Raw genomic sequence first — 16,444 nt, 5'->3', positions numbered from 1 at the left:
AAATCACATTGAAATGTTCTTTAATGTGTGTGCCATCAGAGCACTTACGATGATACACAGGCGTTATTTATCATTACACGGTGGTGGAGTACTAGAGGAAATACATTTTTACAGAATCGGGTACACATTGAATTCATTTATGAAACTTGGCAAATATTAATGCTGTTATACTCAGAAACTTCTCAGACACTGAATTCTATAGCAATAAAATGTCAAGAACAGATGCTATTGTTGTTATTATAATTGTCCTGAAATAATGTCAAAGCATTTTTTCCTAGATTGGTCTATCTTTCCTTAGGAGAATAAGTCCTTATGACAAATGCCTCTTCCAAATATTTACATAATTCACAAAGTGCAACAAAAGCCTGGCATAGTAACTGGAAAAAAGTATAAAACCACTTTATAAAAGTGCTGTGAGTTTTAAAAAATAAATACTAGGCCATTCATCTTCCTAAAAAGCTTTAGAACACTAAAATTGAACATAGTGGTAATAGTTACTTCATTCTGAAGAAGTATACTTTGTGTGTTTAAGAAGTTTCTGATTTATTTAAATTAATAGAGATTCAATTAAATACTACATTGAATCAAAGTGCAAAAAGGTTAAAATTATGCTAAGCCTGAAAATGCTAGGTATCTAGAGCCTCCTGGTGGCTCCAAAGTAAAATAACTATTAATATGACTGCCAAAAAATATGACAAGTCAAGTAACATGAATATTCCAATCCTGAAAATTACAAGAATGATGACTTCCAAGTGTCTAATTAAGAATTCTTGCAACTAAATTTCTTCAAGAGAGAAACTGGGGTTCTACATTAAATCAGATTATTAAGCATAGAATTGAATGCAATTAAAGGACAGTCTATTTTTAATTACTTTACTGCATTATATATTCTGTATATAAGCACAACCTACTCAACAGATTATAATTACTTTGCCCAAACACTTATTCTAAAAATCGCCATGTAATAATTGACAGTAACAGAATAGGGTAAAGAACATTTTCTATGTTTCCTGAATATTTTAAAATATAGATCTCTTTTAGTCTATAAAATCAATTGGAAACAAATAATTGAAAAAAGGAATATTTCACTGAAAGAATGAACATATTTATGTATTAAAATATTGTTTCTTTCTTAAATCTTAATATATAAAATACGTTAGACTCTAGAATTAAGATTTTTTAAAGTCTGTTATAATTTTATGTTTTGGAGCAAAGAATAAGAGAAGAGAAAATGGTAAAAACAAACAATGTGATTTTTTTCTCTCAATATCAACCTTTAATATTTTAGGAAGCTAAAACTTTCTATAACAAAGACTTAAGTAATAAAATCAATTAATCTTGGATATTACATTGAGAATGGTAATGTAATAACACGGTTGTCAATGTTTTCTCTTTGCCAACATGCTGTGAATGTCTGACCCTTAAGGACTGGTGAAAACAGGAACAGCTTAATGTAACAAGCTTTCACTGGTTCTGCTCATCACTGTTCTTACCCTCTACAGATCCACTAGACTTGTGTTTGTCAGGATGATAAGCAGGAAAATTCCTTTGGATAATAGGATAATAAAAAATCTCAAGAACTTACAGATGCTAGGCTGATATTTTTAATTTAAGCAAAAGGCAGTGTTTCCCAAACACGCTTGACTGTAAGAATCAGCCTGCTGCACTCGTTGAAAATATAGTTTGCCAGTTCCGACCCTGAATATGCAACATTAGAGCCTCAAGTTCAAGGCCCCAGGAACTTTCACTTTGGATAAAATATATGGGTAATTCTTCTGCCCCCAAATTTGTAAAACACTAGCATACTGCTGACTTTCCTCAGTCATGTAAATGTGTTATTATTAACAAGCAATTACATATTAACTCTATTTCTTCCTTTATTAAATGACATGGAATCTTTCATCTTCCCTACTATATTTTGAAAGGCAGAAGAGTAAAACTACATGATAAATACATAATAATGCATTTAGAAATGTGTATAATTTAAATTCTGTGGAACATATTGCCAGAACACATATTCCACATGAGCTCATATGATTGAGTATAAAGCCCTCCAAGATATATGAAATGTTATAAAATTTCAAGACTGAAGAGAACCATAAATTTATGGAAAAGTAGATAACAAACTCTTGAATAAACTACATGAAGAAAACTATTTTTCCTCCTAATAAGATCAGTAAAACTATTTAATTGATTCAAATTTGAATAAAATCATTTTGCTGTGTCTACTAAGTAAACCAAAGATAAACTTTGAATGTTCAGAGTAATAATTTCTATAAATACCATTATTTCAATAAAACATTGTGAGCATATAAGATCATATTGAAAGTATACTACAGCTTTTTATATCAAAAAATACTTAAAATAGAAATTATTCCATTCATTTTAAAATCAATGAGAACTCAGGTTGGAATTATACAATGTTCTTTTCCCTTAAGAAAAAAGTATGATTTAAAAAGAATCTTTGTTTTGTGTGTGTGTGAATTGCTACACTGCTTAGCATTTGGTAAGTTTCAAAATATTTTTAAAAATATATAGAATATTAGCTTGTCAGTAAGCTTGTAAGGAAAATAAAACACTTATTTGCCAAGAGTCTCTAAAAGACAAAATAATTTCTCTAATATCTGAAGCAGTTAATGGAATACTAGAGGCAACTTAAAGTTTAAGCCAAGTCTCCTGCTTTCTCCTAAGATTATGGAAAAATCTTCATTGGCCTCAAATTTTTTTTCTTTTTTAATAAATTCTGTTTAACATAAAATTAAATCTCAAGAACTTACTGTACACTTGAACTTCAACAACTCAAACTATTATGCAAATAAATTATAGTTTGAAAAGTTAATAATTGGATATGTGATTCAATTATATTTTTCACTGTATTTGTTTGATTTGAGAATTTTCCATTGTAACCTTTTCATTAAAATTTACTGAGGACTGAATTCAGAGAGATTTCTTAAATGGAAACCAAATCCAAGTATAAGTCGGTATATTTACCCTACTTTCACCAGCCAGAGATATGAAAACTGCCTGGCCAAAGTTGCACAAGGAACTACTAATACAGGAATTTAAACATATATTATCTTTTTGGGCAACCTACCACAGGACCCGGTCTTCCAGTTAGACCCATCGGACCAGGTGGACCTCTCAGAGCAATCTAGAAAATAAAATATAGCAAATTCAAGAATGCCTCCCTGGATGAGCATATTAAACCACAATAATCATTTGCACAAGTTACCCTTAAGTAGCAGCTCATCAACAGAGATATAATAGCTACATAGTAGAAAGAGTGCCTGATTACTGAAGAATCACAAGTTTTTAGAATGACAAATTGACCAATAAGTATCAGACATTTTTTAAGCTGTTGTGACTTATATACAATCTTGTACCATATATATTATGATTTATTAAACGACAAAAGTTAAAATAGATTTTAACATCTAATAAGAAATTTAATATCTGATGATTTTTCTACTCAAAAGTGCATTGAGAATATTGTGTAGGCTTCTCTTAAATATGTAGGTGTAATTCTCATTGACAATACTTTTAGATGTGAACAATTTGAAGTGCTTTAAGTGAAAGTTTTCTAGCAGTATTTTAGGAAAAAAACTATGACAATTCAAGCCAGATAGTAAAAAGCAAAATTGATCAGAAAGTGCTTAGATAATACAGTTATTTTAACAAATCTCAAATTTAATGCTTTATAGAAAAATACATTTATTTTGTAGAATCATAGGCATGATAGACTGATTACATGCACTATTGACACTGAATATTAGAAATGTGAAATTAGCACTTGGAAAGCTAGAACAAGTAGAGTAAAAGGATAAATATTTGACAGATGTTAAATTAGTATGGTGTGCTATTTTTTAATATTAGTGATTCCAAAAGATGAATATTTAGATTGCCAAAACAGATATAAAAAATAATATTGTAATAGAAATAATGTAAAATCAAATTAGAAAAGTGCATGAGATGAAAACAGTAATATCTCCAAAATTTCACTACTGACTCACCATGAGATTTTTGACAATACACTTCTTAATCCTTGAGATTAAATATCTGAAAAATTGGAATTATAATGCTTGCTACCTATTTCCAAGTAGGTTAAAAGGACTAATAAAATTAGGAATTCAATGGCCTAATAAACTATTTAAGCTCAAATAATTACCTAAAATCTGTTCAAAGTAATAAAATTTATAAGTTGTAGGCATCATTAGTAAATCAATTTAAATATTTTTAGATTTGTATTATGCCAAGTTCTAATAAACAAATATTTAAGTTTCATTGTCTTTATAAATGATGTAACCAAACAATGGCATCTTTTCAGATTAATAGACTTACACTCTCAGATAATTTATGCACTCATAAATTTATGGTGATAAATAGTTATCACCAAAATGATTTATATCACTTAGGAAACAGGTACCCATATCCATGCCAACTATAAGCCCTTTATTTCCTTTTTCCTTGAAAAGAAAAAAAGACTATATTATGAATAAAAGTGTTATATGACTTTCAACCCTTTCCTGATCCATTCTTTTGATTTTCTTATCTATATTTTAACTGCACTGGAGCTAACTTAAAAAGCAAACAATTTTATATTATATAAGTATACAGATAGTGGAAAGCTTTTAGCTGACAAACAAGTATGAACTGAATGGATTTGGTTTAAAATATAGATTACAATGATTCGAGCTTAGAATACCCATTTGAAGGTTTCTTTCCTCCACAAGAATGCTTAAGAAATTTAATTTTCTGGATTATTTGGGATATCCTGAATAATCTATAAGATTGGGTGGAAAAATTATTTTAAACTTTATCCTCTTACATTATTTATTGATCATTGACATATGCCTTAGCAGGGAAAACTGGATGTGAAAGATAAAGGGTGATACATATAAATCCATCAGTACTCTTTGAAAAAAAATTAGAAAATTTGTGTATTACGGTCTGCATGTTTTTGCCAGAATTATGTATGGCAATACTGCAAGGGTCAGTCATTTAAGTTAAATATGAAATTAAAGAAAATATTCCTATTGGAAAAATAGATATTATCTTAGTATCTTCTCCATCTAAATTCAACATACTATTCAGAAGTATTTTGTTCATAATAGTAGCACCCTCCAGGTACACACACACACACACACACACGCACGCGCGCACACACACACACACATACACACACACACACACTTTCTCTCTCTTGCATAATTTGGCACAGAATCAGGTTATGGAACTACATGTTGATCCTTTCTTACCCGAGCCTGCTGAAGAATGGCCTGGGCCTGAGCTTCCTGAGCAGAGATGATTGGTCCTTTGGAACCATCACCACCATAACGAAACTAAGAAAAGATAACATACAGAAGCTCAAAATAAGAATTTCTCAAATAGGTGCCTTAATTACTAGATTAAAAACTACTTACTTAAAATGGTGGGATTTTACAAAAGTCCAAGGTAACTCCATCATGAATCATGATACCTAGATTTTTTTAAAATTTTTCTTTCTGTCCATTATAGAAGTTTTCTAGACCATGCTTTACCACTTGTAGAAGAGACTACAGACTCCTTTACAATTTTAAATTCCATAATTTTTGAAAACTATGGAATAAGCTATCATCCATCTCTTTACCTGCACAAACGCTACCCATTCTACTCACTCATTTGTAAAAATTCTAAATGCACTAAGTTTGGTAGTGTTATAGATCAACTGTTATTTTGTTGAGCAAAACTTCTGGAATCTCTGTTAACACAGAGGAAATATTCCTTGAGATAGATTCAGTTTGTTTACCTTTTCTTAAGTAACTATACTAGGAAACTGATCCTTTCTGTATCCCTCTATAAAATGCTAAAGCTCCTTTTTCATTTTAACTCAAAATGCAGCATGAATAAATTTCTCTCTATGTTATTATTACTTCAATCTTTATTACATTTAAACAAATAAACAAATTTTTTCCACAAGAACTTGGGCAACTTTATTTTTAAATTTTTTTTTTATTGAAGTATAGTTGATTTACAAAGTTGTATTAGTTTCTGTTGTACAGCAAAGTGATTCAATTATATATATATATATATATATATAATATGTGTTTTATATTCTTATTCTTTTCCATTATGGTTTATTATAAGATATTGAATACAGTTCTCTGTGCTATACAGAGGGACCTTGCTGTTTATCTATTTTATATTTAGTAGTTTGTATCTGCTAATCCCAAACTCCTAATTTATCCCTCCCCCCTCCCTTCCCCTTTGGTAAGCATAAATTTGTTTTCTAAGTCTGTGAGTCATTTCTATCTTGTAAATATGTTCATTTGTATCATATTTTATATTCCACATATAAGTGATATCATATGATATTTGTCTTTCTCTGTCTGACTTACTTCACCCAGTATGATAATCTCTAGTTTCATCCATGTTTCTGCAAATGACATAATTTCATTCTTTTTAATGGCTGAATAGTATCCCATTATATATATATATATATATATATATATATATGCCACATCTTCTTTATCCATTCATCTGTTACTGGACATTTAGGTTGCTTCCATGTCTTGGCTATTGTAAATAGAGCTGCTATGAACACTGGGGTGCATGTATCTTTTTAAATTTGAGTATTCTGTGGATACATGCCCAGGAGTGGGACTGCTGGATCATATGTTAACTCTATTTTTTAGTTTTTTGAGGAACCTCCATATTGTTTTCCATAGTAGCTGACTCAAGTTACATTCCCACTAACAGTGTAGGAAGGTTCCCTTTTCTCCACAGCCTCTCCAGCATTTATTATTTGTAGTCGTTTTAATGATAGCCATTCTGACTGGCGTGAGTTGATACCTCATTGTAGATTGGATTTACACTTCTCTAATAATTAGCAATGTTTAGCATCTCTTCTTGTGCCTATTGACCATCTGTATGTCTTCTTTGGAGAAATGTTTATTTAGGTCTTCTGCCCATTTTTTGATTGCTTTTTTTGTTGTTGTTGTTGTTACTGAGCTGTATGAGATGTTTGTATATTTTGGAAATTAAGCCCTTGACGGTCGCATCTTTTGAAAGTATTTTCTCCCAGTCTGTTGGTTGTCTTTTTGTTTTGTTTATGGTTCCCTTTGCTGTGCAAAAGCTTATAAATTTGATTAGGTCCCATTTGTTTAGTTTTGCTTTTATTTCTAGTACCTTGGAAGACTGGCCCAAGAAAACTTTGCTATGATTTATGTCAAAGAATGTTTTGCCTATGTTCTCTTCTAGAAGTTTTATGGTGTCGTGTCTTATATTTAAGTCTTTAAGCCATTTTGAGTTTATTTTTGTGTATGGTGTGAGGGTGTGTTCTAACTTCATTGATTTACATGGGGCTCTCCAACTTTCCCAACACCCCTTGCTAAAAAGATCATCTTTTCCCCATTGTATATTCTTGTCTCCTTTGTCAAAGATTAATTGACCATAGGTGTGTGGGTTTATTTCTGGGCTCTCTACTCTGTTCCATTGATCCATATGTCTGTTTTTGTGCCAGTGCCATGCTGCTTTGATTACCGTGGCTTTGTAATATTGTCTGAAGTCTGGGAGGGTTATGCCTCTAGCTTTGTTCTTTTTTCTAAGGATTGCTTTGGCAATTCTGGGTCTTTTATGGTTCCATATACATTTTAGGATTTTTTGTTCTAGTTCTGTGAAAAATGTCAAGGTTAATTTGATAGAGGTTGCATTAAATCTGTAGATTGCTTTGGGTAGTATGGCCATTTTAACAATATTAATTCTTTCAGGCAACTTTAAAAAGCAATCTTAAGGTAAAACAAATAATTTTTGGACAATGAATAATAACACTATAGATATATAGTATTTAAAAAGTATTAGCTAGTGTCTATATGGTAGTAAATAGCATATTAACTTTATGTTAATACATGAAATGCATGTTACTCATATGACTCAGGATAAAGCACATGATTAAAAATATTAAGAAAATCCTCTAAGATTTGTTGTCAAAAAATATAATGAAATAATAAAGCCTCAGTTCTACTGCAGAAATAAATATTTACCAGAATTTTGCTTAGCAAAATTTATCACAATTTCTGAAGGCTGCTTCATTTCAAGTATCTCTACCTCATACAATGTTTTTTTGATTGATCTATAATATGGTTAAGCAATATTTTTCAGCAGTAGGATGACAAAACATGGGGTCATCTTTATAACTATAAAAAACATACCGGTAACACTAACATGGTACCAGGAGGACCAGGTAAACCATCAGCTCCTGGTAGACCAGGACGTCCTGGGGGACCCTAGGGAAGTAAATAAAATCATCAAAATTAATCAATAAACAAAATAATTAAATGTATTAGAAACAGTATAACTTTGAATACCATAAGACTACATTATCTACTTTGTCCTCTACTCCTTGGTTAATCTCCTTTTAGTAAGTATACCTAGAGAGGATTGTATTTCATTGCAGTAGTTTTATATAATTTAAATAATGCACAAATTTATTGCCTACTCAAGGAAGGAGAAAAAATGGGATTTTACAAGAAGAGTTTCAATAGACTTAATGCAAATGGTCTATTTCACCATGTGACCCAGGATGTGATCTTCAAATTAGGATGTAGCCTTATTAATTCATTCTATCAGTATTCAACTAAATAGTCATGGGAGTTCCTGGTAAATATTTCTGAACTCAAAAGGAAGAACTTAATCTAATGTATTGGGTTCATATCAAAATGGAAATTGATTAAAAATAAAAAATTTTCTTACTAATTATAACATAGATAAATGCACATTCTTTCACCTCACTTTTAAAATTATAGTTAGAAAAGTTAAACAAAATTTTGCACAACACTGAATTCATATGTTATCCAAGTGGGAATAATATGTTAAACCTGTAGAATATATTTTAATTCTTTTCATTTATGTTGCATTCTTTTGTTATGAGTCCCTTCACTTACCCTCTCACCAGGGTCACCAGGGGGTCCAGTGGGGCCTTGTAGACCTGGAGGACCCATAAGACCCTACAGAGAAATAAACCATAATCTGAGTTAGATTCCTGATTTTGTTAGTATTCAGGCAAATTCATCCTACCAAAATCAAAGAAGAACTCATATTCATAAATAAACACTCTTTTCCCAAACAATTGCCCTATTTATCTTCCCATAAAAAGAGAACATATAGGGACCACTTTGTAGTTAGCTCAACTCTTCCTCTACGAGGCTGCTCTCAGGGTAGAGACAGACATTCCAAGGAAGAACAGGAAAGGAAATCCTGCCAATGTACAGTCCCTGAGGTGGAAGTTGGTTCCCAGTTCTTACTGAAGAAATGGTATACTCATTTAATTAGACTGCAAAAATGTGACAGTGAAGTTGAAATGTAGAAATCATTTATATTCTTTATGGGTAAAAGTATTTAAAGGCATCAGTATAATATATTTATTTCACATGACAAGAATTTAATTAATTCCACAAAAGAAAGAGGATTTTTTACAAAATCAGATCAGTACAACTACCTGACAATAAAGACACCCTGATGAGTAACATTAGCCTTATTAGGAAATGACAATGGAAGTTGATAGTCACTCCATTCAGAAGTACAGATAAGGCAGCTACAGTCCACTTAGAATTCTCAGCTCTCTTCTTTGAGATATATCTATACCTCTTAAAAAAAAAAAAAGAGGGTATTTTTTTTAATTTTATAACTTTCAGGCACAAAGTTGAAGATGAGGTTAGAAAAGTCAGAGATATTTAAGCAACAAAAATATTTAAAACAAAATTTAATTTCTTAGCTCTCAAAAGAATATCATTTGGATAGCCAAACCAGAAAGTGATTGAAGGCCACCGGGTCCTCTGACCAAGTATTTGCCTCTATAATTCAATACTCAAATTAGTCTAAAATGTATAAATTCAACAGTGTAATAGAAATCTTATATCTGATTATTTAAAAAATCAAGACAAAAATAATCTTAAAACATTTACATACCGCAGGTCCTGCTGGCCCTGGTGGTCCTTCAATAAGCATGCCCTACAGTTAAAAAAAGATAGAGTCATTACTAGGGCAATGTAACCTCTAACCTCTTATCTAATTGGCTCTTAGAAAGCACCACATCATTGCATTTTAAAAGGTAAATTATCTGTTCCTACATATAAAACAATTACAAGCATTTTTGCATGGGGAAGGGAGGAAATTAAAAATGGTAGAAGACATAATCCCTGTCCTGAGAAAATCTGTGAACTAATTAGCAAGGAAATAAATATTCAGGTAAGTAATATTACAAAGAGAATATGCTAAGTGCTCCCCAAAAGGGCAAAGACATTTAACCAAGTTTTCCCTAGCACCCAGAATAATGCCGGGCACAAAGCAAGAACCTGATAAATATTTGCTGTGTGAATGAAAGGATGGAAGAGAGCAGCACCTAAGCACTTTAACTCAAGGAAAGGGGAGAAGGGTCCATGTTAAAGAACTGGACATAAATATAAGTTCTTAAAAAGACAAGAGAATAGAACACTATTTCAGGATAAGAACCCAATTCTAGAAAGTTTATGATTCTACTGCTGAAAACTGTCTTGTCATTTAAAAATTTGGTTGTAAATTTTCATAACAAGGACAAATTTATTCTGAAAAATTATTTTTAAAGACTTTGGTGAGCATATGACGTGCTTTCTCAGATTTTGGAGTAATAAACAGACAACAATGTTCTTAGAGATGCATCTTTTATAGTTTTATCTCCTCCATCTTTTATAGAAATTTTATGTCCTTGCAGTTCCTGAAATGATTTTCATTAGCTTGAGGCAAATAGTTAAACATACTTCCTTTAGTTCTAATGCAATACTTTTCCCAAATTGCTGATTAGGGAGAACAACAGTAAAATTGACTTCCAGTAAGAATTTGCTTCTTACCAATATCTTGAGTGGTAGTAACATTAACATAAAGCAAGCAAATTTTAAAAAGAACGTTTTCATATTATTACATGATGTGATTTGAATATGAAACAAATAAGTACTATGTCAAATAATATATTTCTAATAATGTTAAGTTATAGAAATTAGAGGAGAAAATCACTGGACTGGAAAATAGAAGAGGTAAAGTCTGGTCATATCTCAACCACCAAACATTTGAACCCTTTAGGTCTTAGGCTTCTTAGTTTTTAAATGAGAGAATTAGACTAAAACATTGTTGGCTAGTTTCAAATTCCAAAATTCTGTATCTTTATATTTTTTTGGTTTATTGAAATTCTACTTGCCAGAACTGGCCTTACTAACTCATTACTTGTGGCATTATAAACATTCGGACATTAGAATTTTCAATGGTACTATTACAATGTATTCATACCAGTACTTACTGGTTCAACTACTGCTGGCTCTCCTTTCTGTCCTTTTTCTCCATATGCACCATGGCCATTTATCTGTTGAGTGAAAAATTCAAGCAGCCTGTCTTTAAGTAAATAAGGCCATTTAAGTATTTTTAAAAGATCATTTAATCATCTAAGTGCATTTAAAACAATCTATTAAAATGTGTTTTTTTAACATAGAAACCTATTAAAGTTTTAAATTCTGAAAATATACAAAGGGAAACACAGTGAACATTAATGCTAAGTCTTGAATGAGATTGAACAATTGTTTCTTAAAGACACATTATAAAAAGATAAAGATATCTGTCGACCTCATTATTATCCCAAGGTACTAAGCAAAAAGTGTCATCAAATTAAATTCAATGAAATAGAGGTGGAGGGAAGAAATGGGTACAGGGGTTCAAAAGGTTAAATAATAATAATTATAATGATAAAATAATTAATATGGTGCATTCCTGAGCATCACCAGAAAAGAAAAATAGATAAAACAGTCTAAAAATTAGAAAACAGTCTTAGTACCCAGAATGACAATGACTGTAATTTAATCTTATCAATGCCAAGAAAACTTGGATACAACTCTATTAAAGATTATTCTTTCAAATGAAGACTCCAGTAGTGTGGCCTGAGATACAACTGCTGAAGATTCCCATGAGGAAGAATCTATCAAGGTAACCTAGTAGTGATAAATATTCATAATTTATATAAGAACACAACCTACATTTTAAACCTGAAAAGACATCAAGATGAACATGAAAATAATCCAGAAATAACACATACAATGACACAGAGCAGAATACTGACTTACACTTGTTTCTGTGATATCTGTTTCTGCTGGAACACCTGGACCAAATTCTTCATTAGTGGGGCTTGTTGGTTTATCTTCATATTCTTTATATTCATAAAAATCATATTCGCCTAAATCTCCATCTACCAGAAGATCAGAGTCCCTGCCGTCTATTTCTTTGTTTTCATATAGCATATCCTCAGAATTTCTCCTCTGGGAATCATAATCCTCTCCAGTTAGATATTCTTCAGTAAATACTTCTTCAACTGGATTTGGCTATTAATTTAAGTTGCAAGGAATTGGAGAACATGAAGTTTACTGTTAGTAAAGCAAGGTAAGCATTTGCAATTACAGTTTGATGGAATGTGACAGGAAGTGGTCTGAATACTACTCAAGCAAGTCTGAAAGCTGGGAAAGACAGCCTTTCAGCATTATTGAAAGAAATATTTTTGTACATTGGTATGTACAAGGAAATATTGCTTTCAAAGAACTTTTGCCAATAAACTGCAAATATTCACATAGATTCAACATGTGTATTTGCTTGTTCCATTGGAAAAAACTTGTTATGCAATTTGATATTTACTTTATAGTTTGACTTGAATAATATATATATGTATATATAGAAAATATATAGTTAAAGCTTTGCTTAATTTTCAAATCTCACAGAACCTCATAATGAAATATAATTGCTACCAGAAAAGCCATGTAAGTTTGACTCTCAATCCGAAAAATAAAATATTAATGCCAATATTGAGATTTATCATTGCAATATTTATGCAGAGTATCTAGAATGTAGGGAAGTATTATATCACCAAAGAGTTCTTTATAGCAAATAAAATGTAAATTATAGTCCTCAGAATTTAATACAATAGAATATATCACTGTGTAGTCTCATAAAGAGTATGAGATTATTCACTTAAAAGTAAAAATTACATCAAAAATACTATCTCAGAGATATAGAAAAATAAAACTAGTATAATTTCCTTTTTTCATAAATAATTCTCATTAATAGCATAAATCTGAATGATATTTATTAGGTAATTTTGGGCCATATGATTTTGACGAGGTTCAAATTAAATATTTTATCTTGCTACTTTTGAATTTCATAAATAACTTGTTTGCTATAACATAGTGAATCTAGATGATAGAACAATATTGAATAATAAGTAGTGTTACATAAAGTCATGTGAATGAAAAATGTGGCTAAATGATTAATTTAGTGATTGTTAACTAAAATAAAATGTCCAATAACCATAATATTTTTGTATTCTTAAACAATGAGTATATACTATCATTAGGGGGTGCATATAATCTGGGATCAGAATATTACTATGTTCATAGATCTGAGCAAAAGACGAATGAATTTGGGTATATAAATAAACATCTTGAATCAAGATAACCATTTTTGGAAAATGATTATTTTGGACTAGATGAAACGTGAAATCGGTTCCTACCCTAAAATGTTATTATTCTAAATTATGTATTTGCATGTAAAGTCTCACTCAGTTAATTTGCCTCACTGGGACACATGTTATATAAATTTTTAATAACTAAAATGATTCAGGTATTCCTCATACCAGGTGTAACAGGAATTTAACAGTTAAACTGAATTGTATACTTATTTTTTCATAATCAGAATATATGCATAGTATGAAATTCAGGAAGATTGTTCTATTTGTACCTGTATGTACTTAAACATTTTCATAGAAAGGACTGGAAAAGGTTAAGATATAATATTTTAACCATAATTAAGTTTGAAAATGTAAATAGCCACTAAAACCAACTAAGACTATATTTTCTCAAAATATTTGTGTCATAAAAATGCATGATTATTGGTCAAATGGAGTAAATTCTAATTGTATCATTTGATGATACAGTTATTACTTTAGAGGATTCTCCTCCTCACAGAAGGGTCATGTTGTGAATACCCTTAATCACAACATTTTGAGAAGCTTGCTCAATCCCAGGAGGAATCAAGAAAATGATAGCAGCCAATTCAGTTTGATCAATTTAGCATTTGCATGAAGCAAAGAGTCATGCAAAACCTGAATTGACATTAATTTTAAATGAACTGTTTTTAGTAATAGTGAGCCAATTCTATTGTTTCTCTTACCTCAGTAAAATAATAAAAATGTCAAACTTTTCAGAGGTTATAGATTCTTCCAGAGTGAAATATACCAAGAAATATTACACATTTTAAAAATTTAATGCTGTCTATGAGCATTACCTCATTTGGTCCAGATACACGCCTAGGAGCTTCTGTTTGGTAACTTTCTGTTCCATAGTTGTATTCTTGAAAATCATCAACAATATTTGCCTAATGGTAAATTCAAAAGAAAAGCAATTAGTAAAAATGTAAGGTAATCCAAAATCTATGGAAATCATGATTTAACTGGGGTATCGTATTAGCCAAATGAGTATTTATCTAGTTGGGTTAGGACAATGACTCATCATCAGAGATCTTCCAGCTTATCTAGGAGAGATCTTGATTGCTTTTTCTTTGCTACCTTTATCCCTAGCTTGGCTTTTGCTGCTGCTTGATAACTTTTCTTCTTGGTTGCAAATTTTTCAGATTTAGGGGGTGTAAACTTTTTGGACTTTTTCTTTGAGTTAGTGGCCACTGTCTTCGTCTTGAAATTGAATTTCTTTTTCTGTAAAATGTGGTGAAAGATGGAATGGAAAACATAAATAAAATGAAAAGGGAAATAAAGAGCATGGATGAAAGGAAGGATAAGCAAAGCAAACCGGGCATCATTCCTTCAGGACAGCTACTGTCAAATAAAAATCAGTTATCAGGTCATAGAAATCAGATGAATGAAAGACTTATGATAAGTTTGAGGAAAAGTGGACATAAGGAACCACAGGATGACAAACAGCAGGATACCATACACAAAGGCGCTACTTTGCTTTTACCTCGGTTTGCACTATTGTCTCTTCAGTTACAGTGGGAGTCTCTGTTACACTTTCAGCCTCTTTATATTCTGCTTCCCCATACTCATAGTCATATTCCATTATATCCTCAGGTGCATACTACATTGCAAAGGAAAAAATATCAGGCAATTTTGTTAGTTGCAGGTAATACTATTAACAAAGTGGTAATCATGTTCTTAACTTTTACTAGTAAAAGTTAAGAGACAAGTAAATACTGTTATTTAAATATTACTTCGTGTTACAAGAAGTAATACTGTCTTATACAGAGTATAATAACAGTGACAAAGCAAGTTTTCTAAGAGCAGAATAGTGGTTAGGATTGTGAGGAAATTAAAAGTTTAGAATATTAATTCAAACTTTTAATTGTTGAATATTAATTCAAACATAGCAATTACATACTTGGACATAGTTGTTAAATAGTCACGTTAATTTTGATTTGTAAAAATTGCTACATAAGCCTCCTTTATCTTACAGCAATTTCAATGGGTACTTTTTTTTCCCATTAAACTACATGTTTAAAAATAAATGTATGGAAAGTAGTCTTCCCAAGTATGAAAGAATTTTCATATCTATTATGAGATGGAAAGGGGAGAGAAACGAAAGGGAACAGAGGAACATGAAATGAGTCTATATTTTATTTGGAATACTGGAACCAATGTAAAAATACAATCTAAAGTTTATTCAGAAATAACTAATTTGCTATAGACTTACTTAAGATCAAAATGAGCACAGAATACTTGTGAACCATTAAAAGATTCAAAATTAGATCTGTTTATAATTAATACATTTCAGTTTTACAAATACTGCATTTTTTCTATTGAAAAAAGAGCATAACACTTAGATACCTTAAACCATGTAAATGTAATTCAAACTGAAAAATGGAATACTAGATTATTCTGTATTAAAAAAAAAATTTAGGAGAAAGAGGTATGTTCTCAGTAGAGGGATGTGCAATACAATCACTAATATTGTAAATAACATGCTTGCTCACCTTCAGAGCCAAACACCTCTATCAAAATTTTAATTTTTAAACACCAACATAGGTATTGTGAAACATATATTATTATTGGTTTTAATTAAAATAACTGTAAATCCATTAAAATCATATATAACAAAAGATATTAAGCAGCAAACTCAACAAGCTAAAACTCATACATATTTATATATTATTTATAATATATATTTATGTATATACACACATATATTTATTATGTATAATATACATTTATATATATGTATACATATATTTATTATGTATAATACATATTTATGTGTGTATATATACATATATACCTATGTGTGTGTGTGTGTATATATATATATATATATATATATATATATATATATGCTAAAAGCAACCTATTTGAAATTCCCTAAGTATTATATTTGGTCACATTTTCATTATATCCCAACTGGAC

General features: G+C 30.6%; 1 protein-coding gene across 4 annotated transcripts in view; it reads right to left on the bottom strand.

Annotated features, from left to right (window-relative positions):
- COL11A1 (collagen type XI alpha 1 chain) overlaps positions 1-16,444 on the bottom strand; it is a 196,526-nt gene that overhangs the window by 110,781 nt on the left and 69,301 nt on the right. Inside the window, exons 6-14 of one of the 4 annotated variants that reach the window (XM_029228484.1) lie at positions 15,009-15,125; positions 14,323-14,412; positions 12,117-12,371; positions 11,303-11,365; positions 9,943-9,984; positions 8,919-8,981; positions 8,187-8,261; positions 5,256-5,339; positions 3,095-3,151 (exon numbers count right to left, since the gene is read on the bottom strand). In XM_029228484.1, the coding sequence (XP_029084317.1) occupies positions 3,095-3,151; positions 5,256-5,339; positions 8,187-8,261; positions 8,919-8,981; positions 9,943-9,984; positions 11,303-11,365; positions 12,117-12,371; positions 14,323-14,412; positions 15,009-15,125 (846 nt within the window). Of the gene's footprint in view, positions 1-3,094; positions 3,152-5,255; positions 5,340-8,186; positions 8,262-8,918; positions 8,982-9,942; positions 9,985-11,302; positions 11,366-12,116; positions 12,372-14,322; positions 14,413-14,602; positions 14,747-15,008; positions 15,126-16,444 lie in introns of all 4 variants that reach the window. The other 3 variants (XM_029228483.1, XM_029228485.1, XM_029228486.1) reach the window with 3 other exon arrangements.

This window comes from Monodon monoceros, unplaced genomic scaffold, assembly GCF_005190385.1.
Source record: "Monodon monoceros isolate NGI ecotype Baffin Bay Population unplaced genomic scaffold, NGI_Narwhal_1 Super_Scaffold_18, whole genome shotgun sequence".
Lineage (NCBI taxonomy): Eukaryota > Metazoa > Chordata > Mammalia > Artiodactyla > Monodontidae > Monodon > Monodon monoceros.
This window is presented reverse-complemented; position numbering and strand designations above follow the sequence as displayed.